Source organism: Sylvia atricapilla, chromosome 4 (genome assembly GCF_009819655.1).
Source record: "Sylvia atricapilla isolate bSylAtr1 chromosome 4, bSylAtr1.pri, whole genome shotgun sequence".
NCBI classification, from domain to species: domain Eukaryota; kingdom Metazoa; phylum Chordata; class Aves; order Passeriformes; family Sylviidae; genus Sylvia; species Sylvia atricapilla.
Window position 1 is genome coordinate 68,126,977 of NC_089143.1, and position 21,357 is coordinate 68,148,333.

The 21,357-nt window shown below is 44.2% G+C and overlaps 1 protein-coding gene across 1 annotated transcript; it reads right to left on the reverse strand.

The window, feature by feature from the left end:
• Positions 1-92: 92 nt before the first annotated feature.
• On the reverse strand, positions 93-19,637 carry FGF2 (fibroblast growth factor 2). The gene is given in 6 exon segments (XM_066318465.1): positions 93-425; positions 3,986-4,089; positions 18,507-18,886; positions 18,955-19,012; positions 19,015-19,213; positions 19,617-19,637. Coding segments are annotated over 6 exon segments (948 nt in total). The 3' UTR covers positions 93-239.
• Positions 19,638-21,357: the final 1,720 nt, after the last annotated feature.

Consider the following 21,357-nt stretch of genomic DNA (forward strand, 5'->3'; position numbering starts at 1 on the left):
AAGTGTTACTGATCCTGAAAATATATTCTGCAAGTCATTTTACCTCCACACACACTGGCACAATAGGTTTAAAGAGCAATATAAGGACAGTATTAAAAATTCATGGTTTAATCTGGTATCTGCAAAAGTAGTTATAATATCAGCAAATAATTGCTTCTATTTGGCTACTTCAGAGAGGAGCCAGAAAGGGGACATCTTTAGTGCTGTGTGGCATTGGTGCTCAGAATCTGCCATGGAAGTCAGCTTTTAGCAGACATGGGAAGGAAAAGGATAGCTTTCTGTCCAGGTCCAGTTTTTGGTCCAGGTTTGTACTGTCCAGTTCTTTTCAGTGCCACGTACCAATCCGAGTATTTCCGTGACCGGTAAGTGTTGTAGTTATTGGATTCCAAACGCTCAAAAAAGAAACATTCTTCTGTTGCGTATTTCTAAAAGGGAAAAGAGAAAGCATTATTAGCGTAGCACCACAAATCAATTCTTCACATTCAGGGGACTAACTTAGGAAGAATGTGAGGAGTACCTTTGGTTTTAAGACACAGGGATTAACTGTTTCACGACTGAAGAAAGATACTTATTGTGAAAATATTGTTAAAAACACCTGCAAGAAGAGGTTTTTTGCCTATGATGCATTTATTGTCTTTAACACAGATCAAGCAGCTTTTAATTTGCTTTTACTGTGCAATTCTTTGTTCTGATCAGAAAATGTGTAAAGAAGCCTTTAAGAACAAAAACTTTAAGCAGAGTATAGACAATTCAGTATAATTGCCCAAGCTGGAAATTCAGGCAGAGGCACATCAAAAAAGGGTGAAAAAAGAAAAGTCCTTATTTCTCCCCAAAGCATACGTGACTCCAATGCTTTCCTACAGTACATTGTCAAAGTAAACGTTTCTACATAAACCCCATTTAGGTGACAAATGACAGCTCAGGCTTCATGAACTGTGTATTCCTTAACATCTGCCAGAGGCAACATTTCAGGAGCTGGACTGCTGTCCAGCAAGAGTGACTGATGCCAGCCACTGCACTGTCAATCTGAGCACCTGGAAAAACCCTGGATATCTGTGGATTTTCTTTTCAAATGCACTTCAGTCCACGCTGCATCCAGAGTGTGGATCTGGAAGTAAAAGCTTTCACAGCACCTCATGAAACACCTGAACTCTGCTCAAACAAAATGCAAGTTATTCTTACAAACTTTCTTTGAGGACAATTTGAATCCATAACCTCAAAAGACAAGAATTTCCCTTCGAGTCAAGTCCTTGAAGTCTGGCAAAGCCTGGCTGATCACAGTGAATCCATTTAAGCACGACAGAATGAACAGGTCATATCCTTAAAAAATAAATCATATATCATAAGATACAAGTTAGTCAAAATTCTTCCTTTTGTGGGAAGTTTGGGAGATTTCTTCATTAAATGAGATAATCACATTTTATTCCATAAAGTGAAAGTATTTAATTCTTATAATTAAACTGGAAAGTCAAAATAAGCCATATCAGATGGGAAACGTTTCCGTTTTTCCATCAAAAATCTGATGGAACAGATGCATTTCTGCACAAATATTTTCATTTAAAAGAGCATTTTCCAAGGGGAGGTTTTGACTTATCTGCATTCACCACCAGCCATTTCCTCCAGTGGTACAGATAACGTCTGCCCCACGACTGAGCCTGTTAGTAAAGAGCATGAAAATGCTCAATTAAAAGCTGCATCATCCAGATTTCCAGACAAGAATGCAACCCACTGCACCCTCACGCAGATCACCAGGGTGAGTAGCGGTCTATGGGCTGTGGAATAAATCATCCTGCAAAGCCCAGCTCACAACAAACCCTGCAGCATGTCTCAACAAGTAATTACAAAAACATTCAACCAGATGAAAAACAGGCCTGAACGAGAATTTGCAGACATATTGCTGAGAAAGTTAATTTATTTGTAAAACAAGGACACTATGCAAATTGATCCTGGACACTGAAAAGTAATTAAAAAACCCCAGACATTAAAAAGGACAGAGTAGTACTTGAGTGGCTGATAGATTAGAGGACTAAATCATGTGTTTAGAAATTAAAGTTCCATAATGTTTTAAAAGAAATGCCGGCCGTGTTTCACCATGTGCAGTTCACCACAGACATTTCCACTGTACGCTCTTTGCAGCTCTCGTGAAACACAGCCCTGCTCTAACTGAACAAGAGACGCTGGCAATCAGAAACAGTTTCTTGAATGTGTTTAGAGACAGAAAATGGTAAAGGCACAGCCAGCCACAGATTGTTGGAAGTCACAGCGCAGAAATCCTCATGGAAAAACATTGCCGGTGCTACAGAAAACAGCCATGAAATTGCAGCAGCATTTGTTAGGCTGCTTGGAGAAAAAAAGTCTTTAAAGAGTAGAGAGTTTCCACCTATGAATAACAACAAAGTTGTGTGCAGAAAACACAGTACAAGTAATACCCATTTCCAGAAACAACACCAAAGCAAAAAAAGAGTTTTACAAGCTCAAGTGAGAAGCACAAAGTGACCCAACTTTACATATTCTGAGAGAGTAGTTCTGAGTGAGTGGATGATACTTTCGGAGCACTTTGCCTTACAGGAACTAAGCAACTCAAACTGCCGCAAGGGAAGCGTATTCTACAACCAAATTCACCCTGCAGCAGCAGGTCAGAAGTCCCAAATAGAAACACGCCCCTGTGTTTGTGTTTATCATTTTACAAATGGTCTAAACACCCTATTCTGACCATTCCCCATCACTCAGGGTACGGAGTGCAATTAGAATGGGAAGCCGAATGCCACCGCACCAGCACCACAGGAAATTCCCAATTATACTGAACTCAAGAATAGCACAGTGGACAACTCCTCACATTTTCTTCAACTGAGCTGTCACACAATATCCGAGTAACTTGAAGCAGGTTCTTTAAGTGCATTCCCAAACCCACACAAAACTCCCTGGGGCCAGAAGCCTGGGGAGCCCTGCTCCTGTAAAACTACTTTCAGTCTCATTTCACGGAGGCAGAGGAGGGGAATCAGAAAATTTCTGCAGCCCCTGGCATGGGTCTTTCATTGGCTGCAGTTCAGCCAGGGTTAGGAATGCACATTGTTAGCCCCAGCCACGGAGGGGACTTGCACAGAGGCTCAATGGGACTGTGTGAATGCACAAAGCGCCAGGGACTATTTATTGCAAACCAAAATTCTGGTAGGGTGGACGTCCTGCAGTGGGGCTTCATCAGGTACTGAAGGATATAAATGTGGATAAGGGATTGACAGTGTCTAGGTCTCATAACCAAAATTAATATAACTGCAGCTCTTAAAGCAAAATTTGTTATCTGGCTCTGAGAGACGTTAACTCTTAGAATGGGCTGCACACTGGCTTTAAAACACAGTTAAAAATTCAGCTGATACCAATAAAACACACAAGAGTTTAAACTAAAACTAGTCTCGCTAGAGAACAGCTTAATCTACCCACATTTATATAACTTTAAAAATTTTATCGTAACATTTGCAAAAATATTTTTCTTGCCAGTTTTCTAGTTAGGAAGTAGAAGTGCCAAAAAACCCCTTGATTCTCTACAAAGAGGAAAATGAGAAAATAATTTATACAGATTAGTACCATGAAAGTAATTTTTTAAAGACACTGGCTTCACTTTTCACTTGAAAGAGGTCTTTTAAAATTGCTTTATGTGAAAGTAAGTTGAAAGAGGAAAAAATTACTCCTGAGGGTAAAAAGGCAGACACTTTATTGTTCCTTTGTTTTTATAATTTCCTGATCACTGTTATTTTTTCTCTCTCAGACAAGCCATTCCTGTTAAATTTTTCACCTCCTATATAGTGCTATATATACCCAACTCCTCCTAATTCCAATTTCAGGGAATTGACAGAAGCTGTGCAGAGCTCATTTCTCCTGATAAATCCCACACCAAGCAGCTGAGTAAGTCCTGCAGGAAGAAAGGCTGCTCCACACAGAGCAAGGGCAGGACACAGCAAAACAGAGACATCAGGAAAGTGCTGCTTACCAAGGCCAGCAATCTGCCATCCTCCTTCATGGCCAGGAAACGATTGGCACTGACACCTTTGATGGACACCACTCCTCGTTCCTCCGCCTGAAGCTGCAGCTTGACTGAGAACAAAAAAAAAGAAAAAGGTTTCACAGCCATCATGGGACTGCAGGATTTGACAGCCACTGCTTCAAACCCTTCATGACAGAAAGCTTCAGCTTGTAATGAAAATAGTAAATTTTCAACCTTTGGCTTTCTGATCCCATTTTCACGAAGAAAGTAGATACTCTCAAATTGGCAATGGCAAGATTGAGTTACTCCATCTTCGTTTTGCATAAAGGCAGCCTAAAACCCGATAAACTCCTTGAAGGGCCACTTAGGGCATGGTCAACTGCTCCCAGAAAATGGAAAGTTTCCGTGGCAATTTTTCCAGAGGAATCTCTCAATGTTTGCAGAACAGCATCGTACACTGAACGCACACAGCTCTGTACAGACAGACTGTCAGTGAGTCTAACTGAGACTAGTCAGGTTCATATCACTCCCTAAGGGTTCTGGCAGTTCCCAACAGAAAAATACCCATTAGTTTACCTCATCCATCCAACACGTGGGTGGAACAAACAAATAGAACTGCAGCAGTAGGTACAGAAGGCAGCAAAGGCACAAGAAACTGCATTATACAAAGCAGGAACATGTTTTGCATCAATTAAAAGAAAAGTAAAGATTTCATAGAAAGGAAAACCTGTAAGGTCCTATCACACAGCTTTTAGCTACTACCTGTGAGTTATTAACACAAAGCTGTAACTGATTTCTGTAGCCACAAATCAAACCCAGTAATTTGGATGAACACATGAAAGCTTCCCCCTTTGGCTGCCTTTGCCTGTTGTACACAACATCTGAACAAGAGCTTCCTTCACCCACGTGCTTTTGTTCAGCAGATACTTTACTCCGTTTGGAGACGCAGTTTTAAATAGTTTGAGCTTTTCAGCCATCAGAATAAATGCCTGAAGTTACTGTAGATTTTGGAGAAGGAGCATCTCTCAAGATTCAGAGAGAGAGTGTTGCTTATTTGTCTTTTTGTTAAAGGGAAAAAAAAAACACTGAAGAAACCAACCAAAGCTCCAGCAGCACCAGGAATACAAGGAATGCGAAACTGTTGGGATAATTGCTTCAAACCCTTTTTCAGGGTAAAAGTAAAAAGTCAGGCCCAATTTAATCTCAGAATCAAGTATCCAAAATACAGCACTCCCAAGTTACGAGGCCAAAATCAGACTTGTGAACAGCTCCAAACACGTCGGTGTAACTCCTTACTCTCTGGGGAAGCAAAAATGTAGAAAAGTTCTCTGGGCAGGGACTGTGGGAAATGGACTTTTGAGATGTGCCCAAGCACACAGCTTTCACCACACACTTAACAAGAAACAGCTGTGGAACAGCTAAAAATTAATATTCATTACTGCAGTATCAACTTATTAAGTTCCGTGACTTTCTCTGGACAAAAACGCACATGAAATCGTACAGCATCACACCAGGCCAGAAGTTCAAATTCTGTAAAAATAAACTTCTGGTAAAGGCTTGTAGGTCCTGTAAAAATTTGTATAGTTTGGAGAAGCTTGTGAAAAGAAAAAAAAAAGCCCCAAGATATTCTTGTTTGAGTTTGAAAAGAGCTGCAATACTGAAAGCCCCAAAATGAAAATCAGCTTCACTGAATTTTCCTCTCCAACTCCAAAACACGTGAACAAACAGCCAGAACAGTATAGTGAGTTTTTCAGGTTTCAGTGTTATTTTACAGCTTTATTAATGCAGTGAGTATTTGCCACAGGGTTACACTGAACTGGAGATGCCAAGATATAACATAGCCTTACTGATCAAACACACTTTGACCACATAATCATCACCAGAAGCAACAATTTTAGGTTTAGCTCATTGCAACTAAAGTGGTTGTAAGAGAAATATATCAGTCAACACCGATGATCTGCATCTTTTGCAGCCTTTAGTCACCAACAGCAACAGTGCAGACTTGGTTCATCATTTCCCATCTACTCCCAATACTTGTTTTCAGCATAACTGAACCTCAAAACCCCATCCATCAAAGTCAAATAATTAAAGACATTTGTAGCCCAAATAAGTAGCAGATTGTTGTAAAAGAGCTCATTAACCAAGGGTAAAAAGGTCCATTTTCCCAGATATCCTGGCACTCCTTTGAGGGCCCCTCTAGCACAGCAGTGAGTTATTTCCCTGTTCCCATTCACGCCCTACAATCCACGAGGAACACCAAGCACAAGGCTCTGCTCGATGCCTGCTGGTGTTGTGAGAACAGAGCTCGCCTGCTGAGGAAACGTCCGCAGGACTGGAGCTAAGTCATCACCAAGTTATTAAATAAAACAATGCAACCAACTCAAAGCACCCAGGAAATTTACAGCTCCTATGAAAGACTTTCTGTTCTATCATAATAAGCTTAATAGACTCATTCTCCTGAGGAAGAAGAAATGAATTGCAGGACGTACATCTGCACTTTCACACCAGCAGAGAAACTGAGTGATGTAGCTACTGAGTGAACCTACACTGCCTTGCAGTCGTATGAAAATGGATAGAGAGGGAATGTTTTTTCCCAACAATACACAGGGGTTCTATTAGAGATTCGTATTCACTGATGTTCTGGCTGAAAAAACCCCACAAGCTAGACAGTCCAACCCGAATTTCCACTGAAACCAGCACAGTCTGTGGCACTAAAGGAAGCCGGACCACACTGCAACAGGCACGGATACGTTCTTTCACAGGGTTTGTGGCCATGACAGACGTACAAGTTGCAGGTTAAACTAAACAGTGCATTTAAGACAGTTACGAATGGGCATTTATTTCACAACTGGAGAGACTTTTCTAAGAATATGGATATTGAAAAGTGGTATTTAATACCATTGTGGTTGGCAGTTTCAGATTTCTGTTTAAAAATGGATCGTCCTCGTTTTCTTAAAAATTACCTCCAAAAAATTATTTCCAAGGCAGTTTTGCACAGTGGAGAAAATAATTTTAAGGACAAGTATCGAGACAGGAAAGCTGTTAGTAAATGCAGAGAATAGAGAAGACATGAACATTTTCCAGAAGTACTTCTATTGTCCTGAGCACTAGAACTGGAAAATCACAAATACAATGCAAACTCTCAGGTCCTTTTACAGTTCTAATAAACCAAATCTTTAGAGTGGCTCAGACCCAGGAACTGCACAACTCAAACAGTCCCAAATAGTTTCATTGCTCTGCACCATAAAGGGTTCAGCCAAAAATCTCCTTCAAAATCAGTTCATTTCAAAGACCTGGGCAAAATCTACCAACTTAATACTTCAGAAAAACAGAGCTGCAAATTCTGGAAGATGCTCACTGCTGAGCTGGTACTAACTTTTGACTCCCAGTGGGAATCTGTCCCTTCGCCCAGGACAATCCCTGTGAGCAAAGCCACGTGCTGGTATTTCACTCCCAGCAGCTGCATTGGCTAAGATATTCTGAGGCAGGAAAATGCCACAGGATCAGTAAGGAAAAGGGAAAATAAAGGTCACAAGGAGGAGAAAAAGGAACAGAAGCACATTAGGGATAAAATAAAAGGCAAACAAAAAGAGCAAAAAGCAGTGAAGATAGGGCAGGGTAAGGGCAGTGCAGGAGGGCGCTGTTCTGGAGCATGAGGCAAACTCACACATCCCAAGACAGTGGAATTTGAAGATGTATTAGCCAAAGGGATTAATAAAACCCTAATTTTCCTACTCGTCCACAAGAAAGTGCAAACCTTAACCACTGTATCAGAGAAACCCTGAAGTAAAAACTAACTATGAACTTACAGCTTTGGATGCATTCACACAGCAAATAAAGGTCTGATTATAGCCTCAGCTGAATTTTCACTGTAACCCTTCTAGCAAACACCCTACGCACAGACCAGTGCAGACTAAAGCTACCAGCCCCAGTGTCAGGATCACACAAAACCCGGGTCAGAAGGACTGTCTCTAGTCCAGCCTCCTGCTCAAGAGCCTCCTTCACTTCACAGTGAGAACCAGCCTGCCACACTGCAGCTAAGGGAGCAGCTCCCTGCCTGGGGAGAGAGAACAAATTTGGTACTACTTCAACCCCTGTTTTCACCAACATGCAGCTGCTTTATTGGGAAAAAAAAAGCAAAACATCTCTCACTCAGTTTACGAGAAGGGAGAGTTTCTGTACCCCCCAAAGATCCCAGGCTGCACGTCTCTGGATCAATGACTAGTGTTACTACAGTCTGCTGTGGAAAAGCTCAGCCCCAGCCAAAGGCTCAGGGCCCATCTCCAACATATTTGCAGAGGCCCTGTAAGGAAAATCCTTCCACGAGGCCCCCGAGTGACAGTGTGGTGAAGCTGCTGCGCCAGCTCCCTTTGCCCATCCTCCCCCACGCTCTGTGCCCACAGGAACACACAAAGCAGCTATTCTGCAGTCTCACTGCAGAGGTGAGCCAGAGCTCCAAAGGGAGAAATGCAAGGAAGTTCACAAAAAAAAGAGAGGAAAAGTAAGACTCAACAACATTTCGCTAAATGCAACACCCTACAACCAAATTCCCACTCCGCCATCCTCTGTGGCTGAAGTTGGCCATTCCTTCATGCTCAGGGGCAACATCTATTCCCAGCCAGGTGTCCAAGCAAAACAAGGAGTTGGACGTACTTGCTCCACACCTACCATGACAAACCCTCCCAAAGCAGCAGGGGCTGGTTCAAAGCTACACATGCATTTACAAACACACATATATTAACACCCCCCTTCTGGCATTTCCTGCCTGCTGGATCAGATCCAAACCCCGGTGTGGTGATGCCTACTGTAACTTTCTCTAGGAATTACAAGTATCTTTGTGTCCATCTGCCCCATATCAGTTTCTGATATCTCTTTCTCAAAGACACAATTAGCAATCTAACTCTGCTATTTGATAAGTGCTGACATTCAAGGCATCCCCAAGTCTTCAGGCCATGAAGAAGAGAATAACTTGCTCGCTTTCATATGCTCATGGTAAAACTGAGCCACTGCCAGAGTCACTGATGCACACACTGCCTAAAACCTGGAACACATCTGAGGCCGGGAGAGGAGAAACAACTAGCGAACCTTAGCAGGAGAGGTGGGCTGCTAATAAACCAAACCATTGCAACAAAAACAATCAAGCCAATGGAGTGTCACAGCGAGAAACAGTGAGTCAAGCTCCCATACAAAGGCACATTTCTTTGCTTTTGCATGACAACATTCTAAGTGTATCTTTTTCCTTTTTGCCAGCCAGAGGCATAAAACCACTCACAGACAGACCCAAGGTCTCCAAAATGTAAACATCTACAACAAAAATATACACTCCTGAAACACAAACACTTCAGGAAGTTCCGGTTACACTTAAGAGTAAACCAAGGCTTAAAGTAAAACTTGTGTAACTGTTTAAGCATCCACCCACTATCTTAATCAACCACATTAACATGGACATTCGAAGATTTTAAAAGTTTTCACCTTTTTAAGTAGTACAGATACTGAGTACAATGGAAATTATTTCCCTATTCAGATTCTCCACCTATTCTGATTTATATCTTGACCTCAATTCCTACAAATACCCAGCTCTACCTAACAGGCACCTGTGGCACTGGGAATCCTCTCCATGAAAACACTGATTACCAAATACACAGCATTCTCTGGTGCTCCGTATAAATTTCATATGAAAGACAGAAAAGTCATCCTGCAGAACAGTAATTTCAGAATTGTGCAGCACTTCTGGCACCAGTGTGACACTGTGCTCCTTGCCTGTGTGCCCACATGTAAAACACACATGGCCACACTTCTCCACTTCTCACAGCTTGCATAATCTGGTTGATCAAACCAAATCAAGCCCTTTAAAAGTAAAAATGTCATGCAAAAGCAAATCTAAAGTTTGGATTCTGCTTACAAAGCACAACTTGGGCATTTTGTGCTGCCGAGTAAAGTAAACGGCAATTGCTTCACATTACGAAAGGATATCTATTGTACACCAGAAACTCCAAGTCACTATCATGTAAAACCCCTCTAAATGCCTTCTGTCGCACTGTTTGCTGACTCCTTGGCATTGCAAATGAACTGATGCATCTTTGGAAATCAAGAGGGCATAAGCGAACAGAAAAACTTCCTTACTTTACCAGAGAAGAACTTCATTCGTTACTAGGTATTAGTAATAAAGCTTAGTCTCCAAATTACCATTATTTTCACCCCATATTCTTGACTTAGGAAAATGTTTCAGGGTTTCCTTATCAAAAGAATAATACATGCCTGTTCACATGTAGTTCTTTTAGGACTGCTCCAAAAGGGCTTTTCTTAGCAAGGGTAAGGTATCCCTCATGTTGCTTCATCTGCTTTCACTTTTATTATTGACTGAAGTAAATCACAGAATAACCACTTTTGGGTGTTCACCGTCAGAACAAAGCTGGTGCAACGGTTCAGCCAACATAGCCATGTCAAAAGACATGTATGGAACTTGCAGAAATTCAGCTTTATGTTTACTGTGCATTCACTCGTCTCCTTGTAACTGTGACCTGTTTGTCACTTGCAGCAAAACAAACACATAAAACCAGGGATAACCCAAGGCAAACTCAGGAACAGCATTTCAGAAAACAGAAAAGGTAAAATGTGTAATTTTTAGAAGGTATTTTGTTGTGTTCCTCCTCCACGTAGACACAACTCCTCAGTAATACACAGTTTTTCAGGGCTGTGACTTATGTCGGAGCAGTAACACATGAGATGAAAGGCAAAGGCTACCAGAGCAGTGGTGAGACACTGGCGACCCATAGGCTCAATAAGCCTCAGTGTCACAGTTGGAAAGGAAAAGCTGGATTTTAGGAATGCCAAGAAGAATCAGTAAGCTGGACTTCAGAGAGTCTGGAGCACAGTGGTGAAAGAGGAACTCTGTCAGGCACCCAGGGTCCAGAGAGATGGCACAGCAGACAGGGGGAGGAAAAAGGAACAATCCCATACAGAGGAGTTCCTGTGAATTGAGCTGCCTTTTAGAGCCAATTGCTCTTAACCTGCCTAAAAGGTTGAGACAGCGATTGTGCTGGGTTTCTACTTCCCCCATCTCCAGTACCAATGAAACTGAACTGATCATTAAGACTTTGGTAAATATTTTTTGCAAAAGGTATAAAAAAAAAAATTAAAAGCCATACACATGCACATAAAGTACAGCACTGGTGCCTTTGTCCTTTATTGCAAGGACAGTGCAAATGCCACAATAAGCTCGGACTCTTACTTCATTGTCCTATTTCATCCCCTTCCATCAAGCTGTAACCACCCCGTGCTGACCTTTAAATAAAGCATCCACAGGGGAACAGCATGAGCTGCAGTGAAGGACAAGAGCTGTCGCTCACTGCTCACCCAGCACAGGAATGAATCCCAGTCTTCACAAAAAGGCTCTCATTTGCTTCTGAATGCAGCCCCGCTTGAGTAAAGAGTTTTCTTTGCAAGAAACCAAATTCCTTAACTGAAAATAAAACACGCGGTGCATATTTGGGTAGCACTCCTCACTTTTATTCTGAGTACACTTGAACCATACTAAGAAGGGACGTGACACTTTCCTGACAACAAAAGAGGGACCTTGGAATCTGCAGCTTGGAAGAACCTACCTGGAAGAACTCCCTGCTGCTTCATCCTGACCACTGCTAGTGCCCATATCCTGGTTTAGATGTAGGTTTCAATGTCCACACTGCTCCTGACGTCTCCTGCAGTACACCAGCTACAAGCACTGGCCATCACACTGTCTCACCTGACAGCACAGAAAAGCAGCAGCCAAGCACCCCACTCCTAACAGCATTTGCTCCTAATAAAATATCACACTGACAGTACTGATCCATGGGACTAGAGCCTGATCACTGGAAAACACCTTACTACTGCTGGCACTTGCTCTAGCACAGGAAAGTGCTCTGGAAAAGGCTATTGCTTGAAGCTGCAAAGCAAGTGGAAGGTTGGGACTGAAATAAATAACATCTGGCAACATGAGGCAGTTCTGTGCACCTCTTCAGCTTTGAGGAATTCCTTCATTTCTAAGGACGTAAGCATTGTCCATTTTCTTCCTCTGTTTTCCTGAATGAACAACATTGCTGTCAGCCAAACATCCACAGTGAGTCTGTAAACATCTGCAAAACCACAAAATGAATCCTTCCTATTTACGTACTCTGACAAATGGCCAGGAGCACGTTCAGCTGTTCATCCCAACTGCTCCATTACAGGTGGAGAAACCCAAGGGACTGAATCCACACAGTATTTCCCAGGAACTGCTCAGCCCAACAAGTCTGTGCAGCAGGATTCCCTAAAAGACTTCTACACAGAGGTGACAGCCCCTACATTGTGGCTGCTTCTCCACACTAGCACGTGCTCCTGGTTTTGTATCCACCTTTGTTCCCGCAGGTCCCACAGAGCAGCTGCACACAACCTCTCCACACGTGTGCTTCCCTACACCCAGGAATGTCAGTCTCTCCATTGGTCTTCTAAGAGTTGTGGGACTGTCTGAACATTCTTTGTAGTACAGTCCCAAAATTCCTATTCTAACCTGAAATGTAACATAGGTTACAACTGCCTAGACTCTGTCCATGTTCTTCAAGACATCCATCTGGGAAGACACTGTATCCTGTCCTGTGTTTTAACAGCCGAGATGGTTCAGGACATGGCATCAGAGGACAGGCAGTGACAATCAGCTGCCACCAGAGAGGGGCACTCTGTGTTCCTCCATTCCCCACTCCCAGCCTCTCACTTCTACCACCTCCCTTGCACCAGCTCTGGCACTTTTCTTGGCATCTCGTTTATGGATATGTGGTCAAAAATAAAGACGTCAAGATTTTTACCCCAGTACCCAGAAGTACCAAGAAAAGATACCAAAAAATTGATGCCAGTCCCGAGGTGCTACAGACCTTCCCCCAAGCGCAGATCGAGACGCTGTGGTAACTGCACGCTTGAGTATGTTAAGGACATCCTTTAACACCAAAAATAACCTCAAAGCTACATCCCCACAGAATGGCACAGTGTCTGGGGATATGGGGTAGGTGTGCATCAGGCATTGTGGGCAGCCAGAGCGCAGAAAGGAAACAATCAAGGAACACACTACACATATTTTCAAGCCGTATCACAGCTCACATCTCTCCTTGCTCTTACAAAACACCACCACGCAGGATTCTACAGCCACGGCTACCAGGATTTTGTGATTTGCATGTTCCAGGAATCGTAATGATTGTGGTTGTATGAGATCTGCTGAAATCCTGTCAGAAGGTAACAAACCACCGAGCTCTGCAGCACAAGAGCAGAATTTCACCACACTGGCACTGCACATGGCCATGGAGTCTGGGCCCTACTCTGCCCTTTCCCAGTACCCTGAGTCTCCTTCTCCTTTGAATCACTCAGTCAATGTGGTTTCAAGCTCTGAAAGTCAAAGATGAGTGACAGGCTCACCCAGGGTCACTCCAGCAGCACTGCACCATGACAGCTCCTGCAGGACGACCTCCACCCAACTGTGCAGACATCATCTCATTTGTATTCTCGGCCGATCCTATCGAGCTCCAATCAAAATCTGGCCCTACCCTGAACAAACAAAAAACTACGTAAGATAATAACCCTAAAATGCCACCAGCACTCCAGAGAGTTGCCCTTTTAATATTTTTACTGACAAGTCTGGAGGCAGCAGAAGAGGCAGACAGGCAAAATAGTTGGCCTGCATATTGCCACCAAACACAACTGAAAACGATGAAGGGTGAGAGAGCTGCTGTATTTCGAAATACATAGTCTTAAACAGGTGCTAACAAAAGCAAAGGCTATTAATTCTCCATCAGGATGGAAACAGTATCCCATTACTAACTTTGAGGCTTCAAAAATCATGCCGTAAACATTTCAGATATCACCTGGTATAGATATTCATATACAGATGTAATACACTTACGCATGGTCTTCAGCAACAGTAACTTGAGCATTCTCTGGGCTCCATTGGATCTGGTTTGGTTTTATTAGATAATCACACTAAACACACTGTCACGAACAGTCAAAAGCACCATTAATTCCAGGGTTGTGAACCAGTTCAGCACAATCCATCACCTTGCAAGTATCCTGGAACAGATGGCCAATGATCCCAGGGCAATGGTCCCAAGAGTGCTAAAAACCATAATGATCAAATAATTGCTAGAACTGCCTGCCTTACCTGTAACCCAGGGGGGCTGGGGAAAGCTTACAGAAAAAAAGGTCACTGAAAAGACTATGATTTAAAAATCAGGTTGAATTACTAACATAATTTACTTTCTGTAAAATGCTTTTAAATATGACCTCACAACAGATAAACTTTTTCTTAGATTCAGCTGCACAAATTTCAAGCATTTATGAACCAAATGAAAACCAGCAGCTGCCACCTGATCTCACAAAATGTTACCTGTATTTGTCTTTTACAGCTCTGGGAGTACAGCGGCTAACAGGAGTTGGATTATCATTTTCCCAAACTAGACTATGTAAGTACCTAAAAGTGCTCCTGATTTCCTGAGAGGGACAATTTAAGGGCTAAATCCTGCCCTCTAGTGTACCTGTGGGTGTTTCTGTCCAAACTGGGCAGAAAACAGCTGGGAGGGACAGGACAGAGACATCTCATGTTGCCTTGGTACGCCTTTGGAGCGTACCTGCTACTGGATCACACAGCTCCAGGGTGGGCAAGACTCATTAGGAACTGGGATTGAGGAGTAGCAAACACAGTGAGAGATGAGAAGGTATCCTCCCCTGAGCAGGAGCATGATGGTATTTCTATGACAGAAGAAGCAAAGGAAGCATATTCCTAACTTTTTCACACAGGGGATCTTCTGCTACCTCATCCCCTAAAGCCAGCTACATCCAGGAACCAGGAGGAATTTCTGTGCTATGCCACAGAGTACTTGGCAAGGCAGTCAAGGTCTGTTCAGCAGATCAAAAGAAATGCAAAAAGAGTCTGTTTCCAGAAGGACTTGGGTAGAAACAATGCATTTGAACATTTAGGGGCAGGGTTTTTTTAAAAGAGTCACCTCTCACTTAGTGCTAAGATTTGGAACAGATTTGTTGCCCTGTCAACAGCTCCTGCTACATCTGTGGAACATCAAAATGGGAAAGGAGATATTCCAACTCCCAAACAACTTATGCACCTATAAAAGCTAAACACTAGGTCCTGAACCTTCATAGGAGAACACTTCCTGACATTTGCTCAACTTGAGGATTGCCATGAGTTTTCTCCCATGGCATGATCGGTGATCAGATTTCCATTACCTTCACTGAGCTGCTCTAGAAGTCAGTTTATACTTCAGCAGAGCCCTTCCAAAACATTTAGAGAATAACCGTTTAAATGTTGTGAAAGACACAAGTCAAAATCCTAATATTAACAACTATTTATGAAAGGAACCTTCTTAAGAAATTTTCCTGGACCAGTATTACCCTATTTTACATTTTCTTCAGATATTTATGGCAGAGGAAAGAGGTACTGAGCAGGAAGAAGGTATTTCATCCATCTGCAGGGTTGACTGAGCTCACACAGCTGAAGCCTTTCCAAGTGAGAGGCTGGAGCCTTGTCACCTCATTAAGGAGTGGACAAGAATGGCTCGGGATGACTTGGATACTGTCTTGGGTTATGCTCATCATGAAACAAAGCTGCTTAAGAAATTATGGAAATACATAAATGCCAACCATTCCTCATTTAGGGAAACTCTGAAAGGAACCAGCTGTGCTACTAGACATGTTCTAAATGTATGGATAAGTGTTCCCTTTCCATTCTCCAGGCTTTTCCCCCTCACGGGCACTGTAGCCTCTTTGAGGGAAACACCTCTGGAAAGTTTCTAAAAGCCTTTCCAAAAACACTGCGTCCTTTGTATGTTTTCCAGGGCATAAATAAACAGTTGTTGATCAACAACAACAACAACCCAGCCACGTTTTTTGTTTTGCGTTAGACAACAAAACTCTCAGAAAGCGCCTCCTGTTTCTTGTTTGTCTGAAAGTACCTCTTCAAGGGAAAACCCTCTGGACAGAGTCTCCAGAGTGTGCCCAAAGGGGCACTTCACTGGAGCCACGGCAGCACACACGTCAGATGTGGCAATAACAGCCATGGAAGACGCCCTGTCCCGGGTTTCAGCTGTGGGGATCATATGATCCCAATCCTCCAGCACGCAGGACATCAACTTCCATTCTTCATTTTATTAACGACACAATTATGAATAAATGAAGGTGAGTGGGGTGAGTCTAAAACAGGGCCATGACATAAAGCAGATGTATATTTCGAATAGAGACAGGAGGAGGGAAGCTAAAAGGAATATGGATCATGGAAATTGGTTTATACTATTAAAATCTTCGTCTGAAATGTAAGGAGACAGTAACTTGCCTTCTAAAATAAGAACTTCCTTTATAAGTAAGAAGGATGATGTGCTACTGAAATGTTATTTTGTATAATTAATTCCTAAGAATAGCAGCAACTACAAGTATCTCTACTAACTGGCCTTTAATTATTTTTAAACCCAATTGTGTAGACACTGCATTTCTTTTCTCAAAAACACCTTACAAAACCTTTTGCTAAACTAAGAAAATCACCCTGAATTACTCGAGGTGTGTATTTTCATTGCTAATTTCTTTTTTAAAGTCCTCTCACGTTGTTCAAGATTTATTGCCCTCTGCCATGCCAGGAATACCACGAGATTTCACAGGGACTTCCACAGAGCAGCAATCACCAGGTCAGAGTTGAGCAGAGTCGTGTGGAATGACGTATTTACAGCAAGGATGCTGAGGATGTGAACCACGCAATGCCCCAGCAATGAACCTCGCTGATGCTTCAAGCACTGATTATTCTCTGCTTCTTAGAACTATGCTCTTCCAGGGAAAAAAAAAAAAAAGAGGAAGAAAAAGCAACAAGCCAAGAGCTGTCTGATAATGAGAAAAGGAGAGAATTCACTACTAGAAAAGCAGGAAAGCACAAGATGTCAGTTGAAAATTCTAGTATTGATAAGGCTCAACAGGAAGAGAAAACACACAATTGATGGACTCAGGAATGAAAAACTAGTAATAGTTTTCCTGAGAGAATAATAAAAAAGGCAGAGGGGAAGAAATTAATATGGGGGGTCTCTATGATGAAAAAGACAGCAGTGGTAAATACCACCTCCCCTCACAGCAGCCTGGCCCAGCCAAGTGGGCACACAACAACACATACCACTACCTGCACTTTTCAAAAGCAAAGATAGGGAATGAGGCAAGAGCCCAACAGCCATGGCAATGTCTTGGACTCGGCTTCAGCCTTGTACATACTCCATTCAACATCACCTCCCTTTCCAGATTTCCAGCACATTTCCATACCTACTTCTAGGGTGAGGTGACATGTCTGATGAACTGTTACAAGATTCCTGTTTCAAGACTGCTTTGGAATTGTTGGGTAAACTGATTGTTTTGCAAAAGGCTAATGTCCAAAGTGGAAACTAATATTAAGAATCTTTGGTCTGTCTCCTCACTTCCTTTTCCTCCTAGTCCCTGAGTTTAGCCCAGTCCCTGCATCCATCACTCAGCACAGGTGCAAAGCAGATGAAGAATCCCAGTTAAGGCATTTCACCTGCTCCTCATGCCAAATTCCCTCCAACCACTGGGACCATCTGACAGCTACGCAGCAATTCCCTGTACCTGCACTGAAGGAAATGCCTCACAGGCACATCAAAAACTCACCACTACATCCACAAAACGTCCATGATGAATACTTCCAAAATGTCCTGAGCTCTGCAGAAGGCATTTTGTTTGTGGGACAAAAAGCAGCCTATGTTGGTAGCAGCAACCTGTCACACACTCCCTGCAAGCCTGTGATCACTCAGTCTATGGGCTATGTTCCCAGCCCAGGAGCCTTTCCCTCCCTTCAAAAGATCAGGTATTGGAGGGACAACCTCCTGCTGCTGCTGGAATCCATAAATTTTATATGTATCTAAACCATCATTATTTTTTTTTTAAATGCAACATGTAACATTTTAAGCCAAAAAAGGTGTTCTGACCGCAGTTTGTTATAAACCCCGCTTCCTTGGCCAGATTCAGCCTTCTGTTTTAAAGAGCACCTGTGTGCCAAAAAGTGCTTCTAACTCATGAGCAGCTACTCGCACTGGGAAAAAGAACAACCTCCACTCTACCTTGATGCCTCCGACGCATTCACCGCCGCCGTGTAGAGCCGTCATTAGACCCCTGTAAGGGCCACGCAAACAAACTCGAGACCCCTAAAAGCCCGTAACCAAACCCCTGTGCACCTGACGAGCTGTTCCCAGCAGGTTGAGCGCGGAGCCGCCAGCGAGGCTTTGCCCCGGGACATGCCGCGGGTGCCGGTGCGAGACCAGCAGCTACGGGACGTGAATTCCCTCGGTATGAATTAACGCCGCGGGCTTACTCGCGGTTGTTCGCACAGGAACATTCGGCGCATTGACGGGCGCTTTCCGAGCACGGCTCGCTGCCGAAGCTTTGGCAAGGCGAGACGGCCGAGGAGCGGCCCCGCTGCAGCCCCGCTGCCGGGCGAGGAGCCGCCCGCCCACCCCGGTGGTCCCGGCACACTCACTGTGCGGGTCGCTCTTCTCGCGGACGCCGTCCACCTTCCCGTCGGGGTTGATGCGCAGGAAAAAGCCGCCGTTCTTGCAGTACAGGCGCTTGGGGTCCTTGAAGTGGCCCGGGGGAAAGGCGCCGCTGCCGCCGTCGTCGGGCAGCGTGGCGATGCCCCCGGCCGCCGCCATGCGCCGGGCCCCGGCGGCACCGCGCCGCGCCGGGCCCCCGCCGCCCCCCGCCGCCAGCGCCGGGCGGCCTCGGCCCCTGCCCCGGCCGTCCAGCCTCGCCTCGCCTCGCCTCGCAAGCCCCGAGCGCCGCCGAGCTCCCGACACGTCCCGTCCCGGCCGCTCGGCGGGAGCTGCGCAGCGGCGCTGGCTGCTCGGGCGAGCGGGGAGCAGCGCAGGCGGCGGAGCCCAGCGCAGGCGGCGGAGCCCAGCGCAGGCGGCCGAGCCCAGCGCAGGCGGCCGAGCCCAGCACGCCGGGGACGGGCTCCCCGCCGGCACCGGGCTGCCCCCGCCGCGCCCCGCCCCCGCCCGCCCCCGCGCCGCGCCGGGGGCCGCTCCCTGCGCCGGGACCGCCATCTCGGGGGAGCGGCAGCGGCCGCCGCGGGTCCCCGCGCCCGGAACGCGGCACGGACCGCGGGCTCTGTCCGCCTGAGCATCGCTGCCGGCACCGCTGGAAACGGGATGCGGCGAACACGGATCGGACATCTTTTCCTCTGGCCTTATATAAAAAGTAACTGGAGAGTTGTTTTAGACAAGTTGTGTGGCCTCTGCACCATACTAAATTGTTTAAATCACAATGTGATGAAACATGTGTTTAAAATAAATCCGTGGCAACCGTTTTGTTCTACTGCGTTCGCCAGAAACCAGTTCTCCCATCCAACAGGACCAAACTAATAGCAAAAGGCAACAGGTGAAAATTCTGGCTCAAGCCTTGCCCCTCTAATAAAAGAAACGTACACAGAGTTTATAAAGTGTAGTGACCCATCAAATGAACTTTGTGCCAAACGGGAATTGCAGCCCTCTTCCTCCAGAAGCATCCCCCCCTTCCCTAGGTTCCTCAGCCACCCTCCCACTTCAAACATTCTGCTATTTCTCATGGAAATCCCACGTTATCACTGTACCTGAGGGTTCTGGACAGTCATAGCCAACAGTGAAAATTCTCCTCGTTTTCTCTGGCTTCTCCTCTGCAACAGAAGGTCCATTCAGGGCATTTTGTGTCCTTGCACTATGGAGTCTTCCAAAGTCCTTGTGTCTTTCTTGGAACACAGATGAAGAGAAGATGAAGTTGAATTCAAGTAGATGAAGGGAAGGGCTGAAGATGTCATGTTTAAAACTCGAATTATTCTTTAAAAACAAACAAACAAACAAATCTCAAAATACTTAAAACCAAAAAAACTTTTCAAAAGACTAAACATCCATGGTTCCACTCAGCTGTTCCTGGAACTTTACGTTCCCTGCACACATGGCAGCTCTCACAGCTCTCAGCTGGATTCCCTGACACAGAGCTGCAGCGTTCACACCACACTTTACAGGACAGGGTCTTGGGATTTCTCAGTCTTTGGAGCCCTGATCTGCATGAGGGGGCTGAACCCAGTGGTGGCAGGGCAGGGATGGCAACCAGCTTAAATTCCTTATCAAATGATCCTTTTGAAAAGCAGTAAAATCCAGTTCACCAATAAAAGTGTGAGACTTGAGAAGTCTCTAGAAACTTGTCACTGGGAATTGTGTGCTTGGGGCCTACAACTGAAAGATAACAGAGTTAAAATGGAAGTCCTATTCCCTAAGCAATCTACACTCACCTCAAGATCTGCCAACTTGCTATATTTTTTAATGTATTTTCCTTTCTCTTCTTCAAATGGAAAACATGCCTGGTTTTATTTTCTCCATTCTACTTTCTTTTGCAGTCTAGCCTCTTTACATGGTCATTAATACTGCTCTTAAACATTGACTAAGGCGATTCTGGCAGTAGCATTTTCCTTTCTTGTGGCCTCTTCCACCACCCTTCCTCAACTCAGACCTTCCACACAATTACACCCAGATGGCTTCCCTCCACCCAGACCATCAATTATCCAACCCCTTCACAAGTCTTCTCTTGGCCCGTGTAAGACATGTTACAGTGCCTTAAACCCGACCTTCCTGCTACTTCAAAAGTACCTCTTAGAAACCTTTTCTCTAACCAGTTCCATTTATCAGAACTGCTGCCATTTTCTGTTTGTCCTGCACTGCTTTGTAACCAGCTACAATTTTTAATAGAATCAGAGAACATCTCAAGCTGGAAGAGACCCATAGGGATCATCTGAGTCCGATTCCCTGCTCCTCACAGAAATGCTTTATCTCTCACAGAGAAAAAGATGTTTTATTCAGTGCTGCTCTCACACACAGAGGTCATGCTAAACACAAGGCACTCATCTGCACATTCAATCATCTCATTTATTCAATATATAATTCTTAAATTTCTAGAGACTCTCAGTAAGAACATTGGGAAAAAACTCCAAAGTAAACACAATTCAAACCTAGATTTTATTATTAGTGTGGCTACAGGAAAACCCTGAAAAATCCAAAAGTAATTTTTGAAATATTTTAAATTAAGAATAAAAAACTCCATCAGGTCCCTTCATCAGTTTTTGGTTTTTAATCCAAGGGACAACAACTCTCCCAGCTTTCCAGCAGTCACTACTACAAATCCTGCCATGTGAAAAGCCCAAGAAATGTCAATCTCCTTTCACAGAAGCTGCTTTTAAAGGGGTTTCAGCCATATGTCCTTGACAGATTACCAGGATGACATCTCCAGATTGCTCACACAGGAACAATGAAAACAATGCTTGAAAAGCATCCTAAATTAACCTGCAGAAGACCTGATTT